Source organism: Ochotona princeps, chromosome 2, assembly GCF_030435755.1.
Source record: "Ochotona princeps isolate mOchPri1 chromosome 2, mOchPri1.hap1, whole genome shotgun sequence".
Classification (NCBI taxonomy): Eukaryota; Metazoa; Chordata; class Mammalia; order Lagomorpha; family Ochotonidae; genus Ochotona; species Ochotona princeps.
In genome coordinates this window covers 110966705-110980616 of record NC_080833.1, presented here as the reverse complement: position 1 = coordinate 110980616, position 13912 = coordinate 110966705, and the positions used below count along the sequence as shown (strand labels likewise).

Sequence of the window (13912 nt, the reverse complement as noted above, 5' to 3'; positions counted from 1 at the left end):
GCAAGTATGAAGAACTTGACCGCAAGAACAGCTTGGGGATGTAGCAGAGGACATGGCAAGCCCTACGAGCCTGAGAGTCATGACCACCAGGCCAGGATAAGGCAGACCAGGACACAGCTGCTGGACTCTTGTGCAGCTAGAAAAAGCAGAGACCTACAGGCATCAGGTTCAGCGTGCAGGTGCCCAGAGGAGCCAGACTCTGCCTCCTCCTTTCAGATGATCTTCATGGGCTGGCCTGGGTTATAGACCTTACTGTAGATGGTCATGACAGATTCTTTCTCTTCCAGATGTTGTTCACCTCCACCCTAGGAATGCAAGTCAGAGGGTAAGTGGAAGGGCTGAGGAATAGAGAGGCCCCGAGGGACCTGCCCTGGAACAGTACCCATGAACTGGTGCTGGTTGTGATTATTTTTTCCAAGCACTAGGTAACCTAGTGGCAAGTTGCAAATTTTCTTTTTTAAAACTGTTGATATTACTAACCACTGAGAAAACTGTAGAGACAAACAGCAGGTGCCTGGTCTGGGAAAGTCCAGGGTTAAGCCATGAGTGATTCATGAGTGTCCACTCTGACCACCACCCCCAGCTCTCACCTTTTTGCCTCCCTGGGTCTCCTGCTGCGTCAACTGTGCATAGTCAATGTCGTCATCATTAGCCCCGTGGTCTTCCTGCAAGGCAGCGCCTGAGTCATACACAGACTGAAGGTCGGTTCTGAGCCTGGGAAACTGTAACCCTCCCCATGCCATGTACCCCAAGTGTGTGGTCAACCCCACCAGCTCCTCTGCAGGCTCCATTCACTGCCACATCATACAGGTGTAGGTACAACCGGTGGGGGACAGGAGGTAACTGGACCTGCAAGGAGAAGGGAAACTTGCCTCCTTCAGTCTCTTTCTCCTTCGTGTTCTTTTTCTTCTTCCCATGTTTTTTCCAAAGGAATATCCCAGCAACCAGGAGCAGCACAACAGGAAGAGTCACGACAATGATGCTCATGTTAGCTTGTTCGTGTGATTCTGTTTCTTTCACATGGAAAGAGTACAGGAAGGATGAGGCAGGAGAGAAATAAGGTAACTACTGCCGGGGAGATGAAGAGGGAAAGCAGGTGGAGAAGTTGGAAGGGACCTGCTGGTTCAGAAACTGAGGTTGAAGGAGCATAACAGAGCCATTCACCAATCACCAAGCTCTGCCTGGTGGCAGAAGCTGAGATGCACCAAACTGGGGTCCACCCTGGGAGAAGCTCATCACCAGGGAGGGAAAGCTAAGGAAACACTGACAGACAGTGAGGCTGCAAAACAGGTGAGTTTTATAGGTTTCTGTATGTTTGCTTGTTTTTGAGAGACAGGCAGTTTCCAGATATCCATAGTTCCCACTTATGGGAACTCCATCCAGACCTCCAATTTGGATGGCAGGTATCCAGTTACTTGAGCCATCACCTATTACCTTCCAGGGTGAAAAGCCTAAATTGGGAGCCAAAGCCAGGATCCCATATGGACACCATATGTTTGTATCCTGGCTTCTCCATTTCCCATCCAGCTCCCTGCTAATGGATTGGGAAAACAATGGAAGATGTCCCAAGGCATTGGGACCCTACACCCATGTGGGAGACAAAGAAAATGCTCCTGGCTCTTGGCTTCAGATCAGCTCAGCTCTAGCCATTGCAGCCATTTAGGAAATGAACCAGCAAACAGAAGATTTTTTTCTCTCTCTCTCTCCTTTTCTCCATAATTCTGATCTGCTTTTCCAAAAAACCAGTAGATAAATCTTAGAAGCAGAAAAGAGAGAGAGAAATGTTAGGGCCAATATGGTAGCCAACTAGGCTAATCCTCCACCTGCAGTGTCAGCATCTCATAGAGTAACAATTCATGTCTCAGCTTTTCCATTCCTCATCTTTCCCCTTCCTATGACCTAGGAAAGCAGCAGAGGTATGGTCCAAGTCCTAGCGACTCTGCACCCACATGAAAGAATCAGACTTCTGCTCCTAGCTTCAGATCACTTCAGCTCTGACCATTGCAGCCATGTGAGGAGTGAGCCAGTAGATGGAAGATCTCTGTTTCTCCTTCTCTCTGTAAATCTGTCCATCAAATAAGAATAAATATTTTTTAAAATTTTTTTTAAAATATAAAAGATATTCAAAGCAGAAAAGACAAGACTCCTTCCTTTACGGTGTTTAGGTCCACAGAAAAATCAAACTCTTGAATGAATTATATTACTACTTCATGTGGGTTGACCTGGTACAGCTCCTTATAAAAAATACTACCTTAAAAGCTCACCATAGCAGGATACTCTCAGTGAACTACAGCAAGCAATTCATGGTGAAGTGTGCAAGTGAGGCCAACGACACAAACAGAGGAGCATCTGTCATGGAACCCATCAGGGAGTAGCGGGGGGAGTCACATCCCAGAGACAACACAGGTGATTGAAACGGTGGAAGAAATCATTTTTTTCTCAAGACAACTTGTGTCCACAATGTAAAAAGGGTTGGGGAGAGACACTCTGACAGGCCTCCATGGATAGCAGAATTTTAAAAACTAAAGCCATTTGGATCTGACTTCCATGCTTCTGAGACGAGTATAAAAGTAGAGAGTGTTGCTTGACATGGTAGAGAAACAAGCACTAAACCCTTAGACCCCACTACCTTCTCACTTATACTCACTTTGGACACAGATATCACCACTATCTATGGTGGCAGTTTTCTGGTCCACCGGGTTGCTGACCACACAGCTGAGGTTGGCATTGGGCTGACTCATGGAGAGACTCACATCCAGGGTCCAGGAGTTGGGGACTGGTCCCAGTGTCCCTCCATGCTTCAGCTCCCCATTCAGGCCTGTGCTCTCCCAGGTCACATTCAGGTCCTTGGTGTCTCCTGACACCCTGCACTCCAGGGTGATGTTGCACCAGCCTGACATCAAGCATGTTGACTTGGTCAGGAGCTGAGGAGCAGGCACTGGCTCTGGGACAGAGGGAGACAGAAGCATGGGATCTCAGCTGTGTGCAATCATCACAAGCCACATATTCTCACCATGACCTCACTGAAGCCCAGACATTGTCCTGTGAGGAATGCAGAAGAGCATCACAGACAAAACACGATTTTCAAATACTAAACATTGAGAAAACCACAATAGGGACAGCAGCCATTTCACAGCCAGATCTCACCAGAGTGAGCAAGTCCTAAAGCTTTTCCTAGGACAGTGTAGACGAAATTCCACCTTCAAGAGCCTATAGTTTCTAGGAGAGTTGGGTCACTCCAACAAGGTGGAAATGCCTGGGGTAAAAGCTTTCATGATGTCTGGGAAAGCACAGCACTTATGAGGGAAGACAATAGAGCAGCGTTGGAGGCCAGGGAAAGACCCAGTTGCCCCCCATTTGTGGGTGATGCAGTGGTGGTGACCAGGGATGACAGATCCGAACTAGTGAAGAATATGCAACTGAGCTTGTAGAAGAGACAAGAAAAGAATAGAGCAAATTCTCTAACTTTTAGAAATCATGTGATTCAAAGTTGCCATATCAGCTACTATCTCTAGGCAAGAATTTCACAATGTGGAGAGGATTTGAAGGAAAAAATAGGTGAAAACTGGGTTCCTAGGAAATCTTCCAGTGTGAAGTTTCTCCTACAATAACTGAGGATTTAAGAGCTGAGTTTCTAGAATGTGTTGTGAGTGAAGTATGAGATGGGCTGAGGGAAGGAGAGGGGACAGGTAGGCATCATTAAGTACATGGGGACTCTATATGTGATAGCAGCACAGTAGCCTGAATGATGTCCAAGTCATTATCATCAGAACATGTGAAGAAGCAAGGTTTATGGCAAAGAGAAGTGTAGATAGCAAATAAGGATATTGGCACCATGGGGTAACGGTTAATAAAAAGAACACATTTCAGAGAATGCAGAGTGAGACCTGATCCACCCCGGCAGATTTATATAAAGAAAAGGACCATGCCCCAAGTTATGGCAGGAGCCTACAGGACAGGGAGAAAGGCAAGAAAGGGATTCTCCTTCACAGCCCTACAGCAGTCAGGTATAACACAGCTCTGCTGTTTTAAGATACTACTGTAAACAATTTTAAAATAATAAAAAAATTACAGAAATGAAGTAACAATAATGCTATAAAGAAAATTACTACTGTTTCAAAAGCCCCAGTTTTCAAATGTTATCTTTTCTTCTCATAAAACACTGAGTTGATTCTCCCCAGTTATGGGTCTCTGCTCTGCTGACTGCTGGTAGTAGCACTCTCTGTGATCAGAGAGACAAACGCACACTCACAGTACTGACTGGTGAGATCTGCACAGCAAGCCTAGGACACGTTCCTGGGCAAAAGCAGCAGGAGCTGTGCCACAACACAGACAGGGGCAGTCACTTACCATAGACAGAGAGCTGGAAAACCTGATTATATAATGATCCTGATGTGTGTCTGGCCTGAGCCTGGTACTGCCCACTGTCTTGGAAGATCAAATTCTCAATCATAAGGGACGTCATGTTGGGCACTTGAATCCTCCCTTTGAACTTGTCCTGGAGGTCAGACAAGATGGGAGAATCTGGCCCACTCTTGACTCGCACGAGGAATAAATACTCAGACTTAAACCTAAAGGTCCACGTGATCTCTTCCAGCATCTCTCCTGACTTCGGGACCACGTGGAACCACACAGAACCCCCTTGCATCCTATTCACAGTAGAGTGGACACCACCAGGATCCACAACTCCAGAGCCTTGAGCTTCAGGACTGTTGGCCAAGGTGCTGCAGATGCCTAGGGAATTGGAAAGAGGAAATGAGAGTATTTTTTCAGCAAGCACAAATGAGAGAAGCAGAATTTTCCTTTTTAATCAAAACCATCCAAACAGTCCCTTAATTTTAGAAAGGCTAAAAGCAATGCAATGCAAGCAATTCTGTAATCTAGTGTTGGTTTCAAAGGAGTGTAGCCTTGAACAGCTGCCACCCCCTTGCCATCCTCAATATCCTTCCCTACATCATGACAGTGTGATTACATCAAGTAATAGATGCAGATTTCCCAGCACATACTGACAGCATCATTGCAGAAGTCCACTTCTGAAGGAGCCTCCAGGATCCCTCACTCCTGGATAGAGTCCACATGGATATAATACCAGCCCTGGAGAGTGGTTGAACCAGGGGAGGTGAGAATATAGCAAATGTGACTCCAGGGGTGCAAGACTGTGACTTTGAGTTTCTCTTGCACCCTCTGTCTCCTTCTGGCTCTGAGGAGCAGCTGCCATGCTGGGAGCTGACCCAGGAAGAGGCCCATGTGGCCAGGGACTAACAGCAGCCTCTGGATAACAGCTGGTGATGAACTGATGAATGTTTTTTCTATGTTGTGTGCTGTCCACAGAGACAACTGTGGGGACAGTCATGGCCACTGGACCTAAGTGCCTACTGAATGTAGCGCTCAGAAAAGCAGCTTGCTCTTCCCATGAAGGAAAGAAGGTAAGTGGACTTGCCAATGACAAGCTTACAAACCCTTCCCCATGGGGGGAGGGGTGAGAGGAAGGTACCATCCTAAGAGTCTCTCATGAGTAACTGAGGAATTCTCTGCAAACTGCCTTGCACACCAAGTTTCCACACAGTGGGAGGAGCAATGACGTCCTTCAGCAAGAGATCTGAGCACAAGAGACTCTGTAGCCACTCTCAAGGACAGTGGCAGAGGAATTACAAGAGCAGGTGGAGGAACAGGAAGAGGAAGAATCAACCAACTGGGCCCAGTGTGGTAGCCTAGTGGCTAAAGTCCTCGCCTTGCGCGCACCCCAGGATCCCATATGGGTGCCGGTTCTAATCCCGGCAGCCCTGCTTCCCATCTAGCTCCCTGCTTGTGACCTGGGAAAGCAGTCAAGGATGGCCCAAAGTCTTGGACCCTGCACCTGCCTGGTAGACCTGGAGGAGGCTCCTGGCTCCTGGCTTCAGATCAGCTCAGCTCTGAACATTGCAGTCACTTGTGGAATGAATCAGCAGAGAGAAGATTTTTTAAAAATAATAATAATAATAAAAATCAACCTTCTGTTGAGGACAGGGGAAGGGGACACAGCAAGAACCTGGGACCCCTGCTATAAATTGGCCCCAAACAGGCTCAGCGGCAGCAGTCCAAGCAAACATGGGCAGTGAGCTGGTGGCCAGGAAGAATGGCCTCATCTTCTCGACCCTCTACCTGGTACAAAATTTTAGCAGCCTTGGCCAGTCATATACTCTAGTTCACAAGGGGGAGGTAACCAATCTGTTAAAAGGGTAATGTAAGGTTCACTCAGGGCAGACTGGGAGTGACATAGGCCCAGTGACTTCTAATGAGTCTTGGTAACACTGCCAAAAATCTAGCCAGGTTGGTAACTTTTCATTTATAATCACAATGAATTCACACTGGTTTGTCCCAAAAAGGCAGGGTGTATAGAAGTGTGAACCCACTTGTTACAAGCTGAAATTACTTTCTTTAGAATAAGATTGGCCATAAACACTGTCTCTACCAGCAGAAAGGAAATAAGTTAAAATAAGAGCTTCCTGAGAATAGACAAGGAACATACAGATAAAAAACAAAGGATTGTTCCTAGCTTTGTCCCTGACACCAAGACCAAGAAACCCTATGTGCACATCACCCATGTTAAATGCACAGTTCAGCCCATCCAGCAGGTGTAGCTTCTGAATGCTCTATGGGATTCTTCTAGCGGAATTCTCTTCTCATAAGGCAGAGTTAAAAACTCATTTAGGGCCTGGTGCAATGGCCTAGCAGCTAAAGTCTCCCTTTCAATGCACCGGGATCCCATATGGGCACCGCTTCTTTTTTTTTTATTTTTTTTTAAGATTTATTTATTTTATTATAAAATCAGATATACAGAGAGGACGAGAGACAGAGAGGAAGATCTTCCATCCGATGATTCACTCCCCAAGTGAGCCGCAACGGGCCGGTGCACGCCGATCCGAAGCCAGGAACCAGGAACCTCCTCCGGGTCTCCCACGCAGGTGCAGGGTCCCAATGCATTGGGCTGTCCTTGACTGCTTTGCCAGGCCACAAGCAGGGACCTGGATGGAAGTGGAGCTGGCGGGATTAGAACCAGTGTCCATATGGGATCCCAGGGCATTCAAGGAGAGGACCCCAGCCTCTAGGCCATGCCGCCGGGCCCTATGTGGTATATTTTGTAAAGCCATCATCTGCAACACCAGAATCCCATATAGACAATGGTTCAAGTCCTTGCTACTCCCAATCCAGCTCCCTGCTAATGTGCCTAAGAAAGCAGCAGAGAATGGCCAAAGAGTTCGCACCCTTGCAGCTATGTGGAAGACCCAGTAGAAGCTTCTAGTTCCTGGCCTAGGATCTACTGCTATTTAGGGAATTAGCCAGTGAGGAAGATATTCTCTCTCTCTCTCCTCTCTCTCTCTCTCTCTGTCTCCCCTCTCTTTTTTTCTCACTGTCTCTGTGTGTATGTATTTCAACTCTAGATGAGATTCGTCTGTAGCAGTTATGCATCCAGCTGTGGAGCTTCAGACTTCCTGAAGTCTGGAAGAACAACTCCCAGCTGAAACACAAATGTCTGGCCAAACCAGATACCAATTTCATTCCTCCCAGTTCCTTGTCACCTCGAAATAACCACTTCAATTCTCAGTTCCAGAGAGGTAAAAATAAGAAATACCAGGCTTGTTTTCTTCTTTCCTTTATCAATTTCCTTATTATTCTAACACAAATGCATGTGGAGATAACATTGCATAATGTGACTTACTCTATTATTAAACAATGCTTTAGACACAGAAAACCTTCATTTTGCTATCCCAAGGCTGTCACCTTGTAAGGATCCAACCCCTTGATTGGCCAGGCTCATTGCTTAATCAGTATGTCCTGGTGACAAGTGCTCTCTGATCCAGTATTCCACCTAAAGTATCTGCAAGCTCAGCTACCTCTGGAGCTTGAAGCAAAAATGACAGTGATGGCAGCATTCTCCCATCTCAAAGTCAGTGGAGTTTATGGTTTATTCTTACAGTAGAGATTACTGTTGATGCCTCATTTCCACATGCACACAAAAATTAAATCTCATTTTTAATGTGATATGTGCTTCTGGCTGACACAGACTGTCTCTCAGTTCCTGGGTCGTTTTGTTGTTGGTGGTGTTTGTTCGTTTTTGTTTTTTTCACTCTCGATCCTCTCTGCTTTCTCCCCTTCCATTTGTCTGTCCTCGTTTCCCAAGATCCTGTGGTCGATGTTTGCAACACCCTGTTTCCTTTCATATTTTCAACATGTTGATCAGCATGTGGATGCAGAACCCTGACCTTGGGGAGGCTGCATATCCATTATAAAGTAATGATTCACGGTGTGTAGTTTCCAGAACCTCGCTGACAACCATTCAGAAACCTCACTTCAAGGAAATGAGAAACTTCTCCCAAACAGTGCATGTGATTTTATTGTTGCTATTGTCGCTCTGCCTACCATCAAATCTCTATGAAAAACTAACACCAAAATAGGAGATCATGCTTGCAAACTGTATGGAATTAGACATCGTTGCACCATCTCAGCAGAGTTAGTAGAATTACTCAACTTAGGATAAGACCTTCTGGAAATGAAAAACACCAGGGAGCTTTGTGGCTCACTAAAGCTGCTGACCTTAAAAGGAACAGCCTTCAGTGAGTGTGGCTTACCCACGGGCTGATGCAGAACCCTGGGGCACAGACACTAACCTGCACACCGAGGTCAGCATCCATCAACCTGAATGCTTCAGATCAGAAAACAAGACTGTGGGTCTTGAACTAGTTGTTTCATTCTGTTGATGCTGCTTTTTTTTTAATTCTTGTATTTATGCAAAGTGAACAAATTCCACATATATGACAATACAATACCCCAGCCTCCCTCCTGCCCACATTCCCCACCTGAACTCTTCCTTCCTACATCTTCTCCTTTCTAGTTTTTACAATAGCCTGGTTCCATTTTACTTCACAACCCCATGATTAACACAGTATTTGGCAAATATATAAAAATAACAACACATTAGCCATTTCTTTTTAAGTTACCTCTTTCCTTCTCACTTTGTAAATCTGGAACCAAAGGCACAGTGGTGGTTCCCAAGCCCAGTGCACCTGACTAGCTCTGGAACTGCCCAGCCCAGAACTCAGGGTGGGTTTGTTTCTTACGCTCCTGCAGTATCGATGGCAGTGTGTTCAGTCCACAGTGTGTTCAGCCCCCCCTGCACCCCTGGGCCCCCCTGCTGTCCTCAGGGATTTAGGTATTTCCCCCTGACAGCACACCCGACCCAGCCTGCTTTGATCTGAGGATCCCAGGGCTGGAGCTGCACTTCAGGGCATGGGAAGAAGCAGCGCCCAGGGAAGAGAAAGGGCACCCCATCCCATGCACTATTTAACCAAAGAGACAGATATTTCAGCATTTCCCAGTGAAACACACACTGAAAAAGGACACAAATTGCATGAGCAGCTGTAAAGGAAGTCTAAGACCACCAGGCCCACCCTCCCCTGCGTCCAGCCCCAGCCCTGGGATGAGCTGCGGGAGCCGAGCCTACCCACCCCTCTCCTCCGCACCAGAGACACCTCTCCCAGTTCACACACCACATAGCTGCAGAGACCATGGGTGGCAGGTTTGGGAGTTTCAGGGTCCAAAGGAGAAGTGGCTAATTAAAGTGAAGAACACTTGACTTTAGTGGGGACAGAATGAGGAGGGGAAAGAGAAAGAGGTAATTGAGTTCCCTGGACAGAGAGCTGGGAGTTGACGCCAGGGTGCATGCTGTCTGAGCAGCAGGCAGGGTGCCTTCTTAAGCGGCTTGCTGGGGATTTGCAGAGCACCACCCGGACTCTGAGAAGGTGGGTAGGGAGTATTCAGTGGGGAACTGCACAGTGCATTAGCTTAGTTGTTTGGAATGTCTCCAATGTGGGGCTTTTCAGATCTATCAACATTCCAACATTCCACTAGCCTCTAGATTAACTAGTTCCACACAGTTGTATCAGGCCTGGGAGTTCAGGCCCAGAGTTCTAACAGCTCAGGGGCTACCTGAGCTCCAACCAGGGGCACCCTCCACATCCCCTCTTCCCCAAAGACATCTTTCCAAGCTCATGCCTGTCCCTCCATCCAGGTGGCTCAGCCTCTTCCTGGGAAGGCAGCACAGGGAGGCCCTAGGACCCTGGGAAGGGTCCCCTTCAGTGTTCCCAGGCTCCCCCAACAACAAATGCTGTTTCTTGCTTTCCCATTACTGCCCACCCAAGCCCTAGAGGACTGTGGAGCATCTGTCAGTTGGAATGTCATGGTTTTCTCTTTTTGTGCCCCCAGAGTACAGGTCTTGACAGCCCTGCAGGACACAAGACCCCCAGCCAACCCAGCCCTCCCAGCCTCCCTCTCTTCCAGGGAGCCCAGCACTCACTGAGGAGGAGGCTGAGACACACCAGGAGCCTGGAAGCCCAGCGGAGAACAGGGGCTCCAATGCAGCACCCCATAGCAGCTCCTCCGGCTGCACAGCTGCAGAGGAAGCATCGGAAAGGGAAGAGACAAGAAGAGGAAAAGCTGTGCTCACAGAGCCAGTTTGCTCTTCCTCAACCCAGGGGCGGAGCTCAGCAGGGTGGAGTGACAGACCCTTCCGGCAATCACCAGGCTTGAGAAAACAAAGGCAGATGTGCAAAGATCTGAGCCCACCACGTACTGACCTCTCAGACTGGACCTCTCTACAGATGCAGCCACGTATGTCATTCTCACATACACAGCCCCCACCCTAACACCCACTCTTACCTGCTTCCAGGGCTGACCAGGACCAGCCTCTGTTATAGGACACAAGGAGCCTGCTTAGGTCTTCTCCGGAGTCCCCCTCCTTTCAACAAGTCACATTTCTCTTCTGATTTCTAGATTTTCAACCATCAGTTGCCTGAGGAATAAGCCAGGAGGAGTGGGCCTGGTGGCAGCAGGTGATGCAATGACACATGCATCCCAGCCTGTTCGGAACCAGCTGCTCCTCTGCAGAGCCAGTTCTCAGCCAGTGCATCCTGGGAGGGAGCAGCTGTATCACTCAAGCATCTAGACCCCCAATATCTACCCAGGAAACCCAGGGAGTTTCCTGGAGTTCTTGGTTCCACCTGGCTGAGTCCTGGACTTTGCAGGTATTTGGGGGCAAACCAGTGAATAAATGATCTCTCTCTGTATATGTGTGTGTGTGTGCGTGTGTGTGTGTATCTGTCTCCTCTTTCCACACTGCTTTGCCTATGACAAAAACAGAAATAACACAAAATAAACAGCCTCCTGTTCTTTAAACAATATGAGAAAACAATATGATAGAGAGGACTGACTCCCCACATCCCAAAGCAAATATTGACCTTCTTTGCCTGCTGACGGCAGCCATCTGGCCTTTAGGGCTCTCTTTAACACGTGTCTTTCTTTCCACATGCTCAGAGCAATGACATGCCCTACAGAAGCCTGTCCTGCCCTGCACTGGGGGGAGGGGTGGACACCTGCACACTCTTCCTGCCCCATACCACACCCCTGGTATACACAGGGCACTGGGGACCTACACTCTCATCCTGTCCACAGTCTCACTTCCCTAAAATCATCACCACCTCCAGACTTAGATACATCTGAGGACTCCTCCTCTCACCACCCTCGTCTTTCCAAAAGTCCAGCCATCTAGTAACCTAAGTTGCAGCTTCCAATCCAACCTGTGCAAAAACACAACACAAAGTACTAACACACGCACGTCCCCTCAAAACTGCAAGAACTGTATCCTACACCGCTACCTGGTGCTGGTCCTACTGCGGAAGTAAAGGAAGCTAACAGCAGAGAAGGCACGTCTCCAAGTGCCAGATAGGAGGAGACATGTCAGGGTCACAAGGTGGTGGGTTCTGGAAGAACAAGAGACCGGGAGGTAAGCACATGAGAAGAAGCACTCAGGAACTGACAGCACTTTCAGGGAAGGCTTTGGAGCTCTGTGGGACATCACGGGTGACCATGCTCATTTTGCTTAAAAGCAAAAGGCCGGGATGCCCCAACTGAGACTTGGGATGAAGAATCGTTCCACTGAGTATCTACTAGGTCCCAGAGGCTTCATAATGCTACTTCAGTAACGCACAGCCCACATTAAATTCAATCCTCAAAGTTGTCTATTAAGCATCCTAGTACCTTGTTTTCACAGGAGCATCTTCCATCTAATAATTTGTTCACAGTCACAATCTCCAACAGCCATCAGGATCACAAGAAGCATCAGCAGGAGCCCAGCTACAGACCTACCCCCAGAAGGAAAGTAGATTCAGAAAAACTCGGGTCAGACGTATGAGACCCAGGAGAAGACAGGAAGGTGCTGACCTAAGAGAGATGGAAGTAGCAGCCTGAGATCTGGAAATCTGCTGGCAAAAATCCCTGTCAAACCTACTCCCAGGGAACTGTCATGACTTACACTCAGCTCTAAACAGCCCTATCTGTGGGCCAGCCTGGAGCTCTCCCACAAAGAAAAGCAATTGACCTGGCACAACTTGTCATCAATGACAGGTCATTAACTAACATCATGGCTGAGGAAGTAGATAACACTGGATGTAAACAGTAACCTAATTAAAACTAGAATCAATAATGAAGAAAAGGCCCAGGGCAATAGCATAGTGGTTAAAGTCCTCGCCTTGAATGCCCCAGGATCCCATTGGGTGCCGGTTCTAATCCCGACAGCTCCACTTCCCATCCAGCTCCCTGCTTGTGGCCTGGGAGAGCAGTCGAGGACGGCCCAGTGCATTGGGACCTTGCACCCGCGTGGGAGACCCGGAAGAGGTTCCTGGTTCCCGGCTTCGGATCGGCGCAGCACCGGCCCGTTGCGGCTCACTTGGGGAGTGAAATATTGGATAGAAGATCTTCCTCTCTGTCTCTCCTCCTCTCTGTATATCTGACTTTCCAATAAAAATAAAAATAAATTCACCTGGCCCATGTCTCTTAGACTCACCTGCAAGAATGTGCCCTACTCAGTAAAGGTGGAGCAGCGGATGCAGACTCTGATGGAGAGCACGGCAGCCCCTTTGGTGCCGCAGCAGAAAGAAGAGAACAGAGCAAATTGCACAACTACCTCATTCAGACAATGATAGCAAAAATCCGGATGAATGGAGACTTGAGGTGACTATGTCAGCCAACAGACATTGGGAGGGCTACATCATCCTTGGATCAGTAAAATCAACAGCATTTCAGAACTAGCCAAACCTCTTGGGCAAAACCCTTGACACATACAGACACTGGGATCCTGGGTGGATATCGGGTGGCGGTTCCCCATCCCTGAGTACTGGGACATTTGGAAAGCTGAGTGTGGCTTCTCCCTTTATCTCTCCCCTTCCCCCAACAACAAGAAGAAAAAATAGCAAATTTGGAAATAATTATTTCACCCACTTATCCCTTGATCAATCACGTAATCAACATAAAAATATTTTTTAATTTCTTTAAAGAGTGAATACAGGGCCAGCACTGTATTACATCAGGTTAATCTCCTGCTTGCAAGTTCAAGTCCCAGCTACTCTGTTCCTGCTCCAGCTTCCTGCCAATGAACCTGAGAAAACATTAAAAGATGATCTAAGAGGCTCTGTGCAATGACTCAGTGGCTAAATCCTCACCTTGCAAACACTGGGATCCTATATGAGCACCAGTTCCAATCCTGACATCTCCACTTCCTGGGAAAGTAGCAGAGGATGGCTCAGGTCCTTGGACCCCTGCACCCATGTAGGAGACCAAGAAGAAGCTTCAGGCTCTTGACTTTGGATCAGCTCAGCTCCAGCCATTACGGTCATTCCAGAAGTGAACCAGAGATGGAAGATCTCTCTTTCTCTCTCTCTGTCTCTCCTCTGTAAATAAACATTCTCCATTAAAAATATATTTTTTAAATCATCATTCATTGAATATGTGTGTTTCCACAATCTAACACCAATAATATATGCAGTTAAAATAATAGCTGATTTTATTTTGGAACAAATACATTTCGTATATAGTGCAATAA

At 47.5% G+C, this 13912-nt stretch overlaps 1 protein-coding gene across 3 annotated transcripts in view; it reads right to left on the bottom strand.

The window, feature by feature from the left end:
- Positions 1 to 10592, bottom strand: part of LOC131479514 (SLAM family member 5-like) — a 57641-nt gene extending 47049 nt beyond the window's left edge. Inside the window, exons 1-5 of one of the 3 annotated variants that reach the window (XM_058660474.1) lie at positions 10334 to 10578; positions 4351 to 4734; positions 2648 to 2944; positions 591 to 679; positions 125 to 305 (exon numbers count right to left, since the gene is read on the bottom strand). In XM_058660474.1, coding sequence (XP_058516457.1) covers positions 213 to 305; positions 591 to 679; positions 2648 to 2944; positions 4351 to 4734; positions 10334 to 10406 — 936 coding nt within the window. In that variant the 5' untranslated portion in view covers positions 10407 to 10578 and the 3' untranslated portion in view covers positions 125 to 212. Of the gene's footprint in view, positions 1 to 124; positions 306 to 590; positions 680 to 2647; positions 2945 to 4350; positions 4735 to 10333 lie in introns of those variants that run through there. The other 2 variants (XM_058660471.1, XM_058660472.1) reach the window with 2 other exon arrangements.
- Positions 10593 to 13912: the final 3320 nt, after the last annotated feature.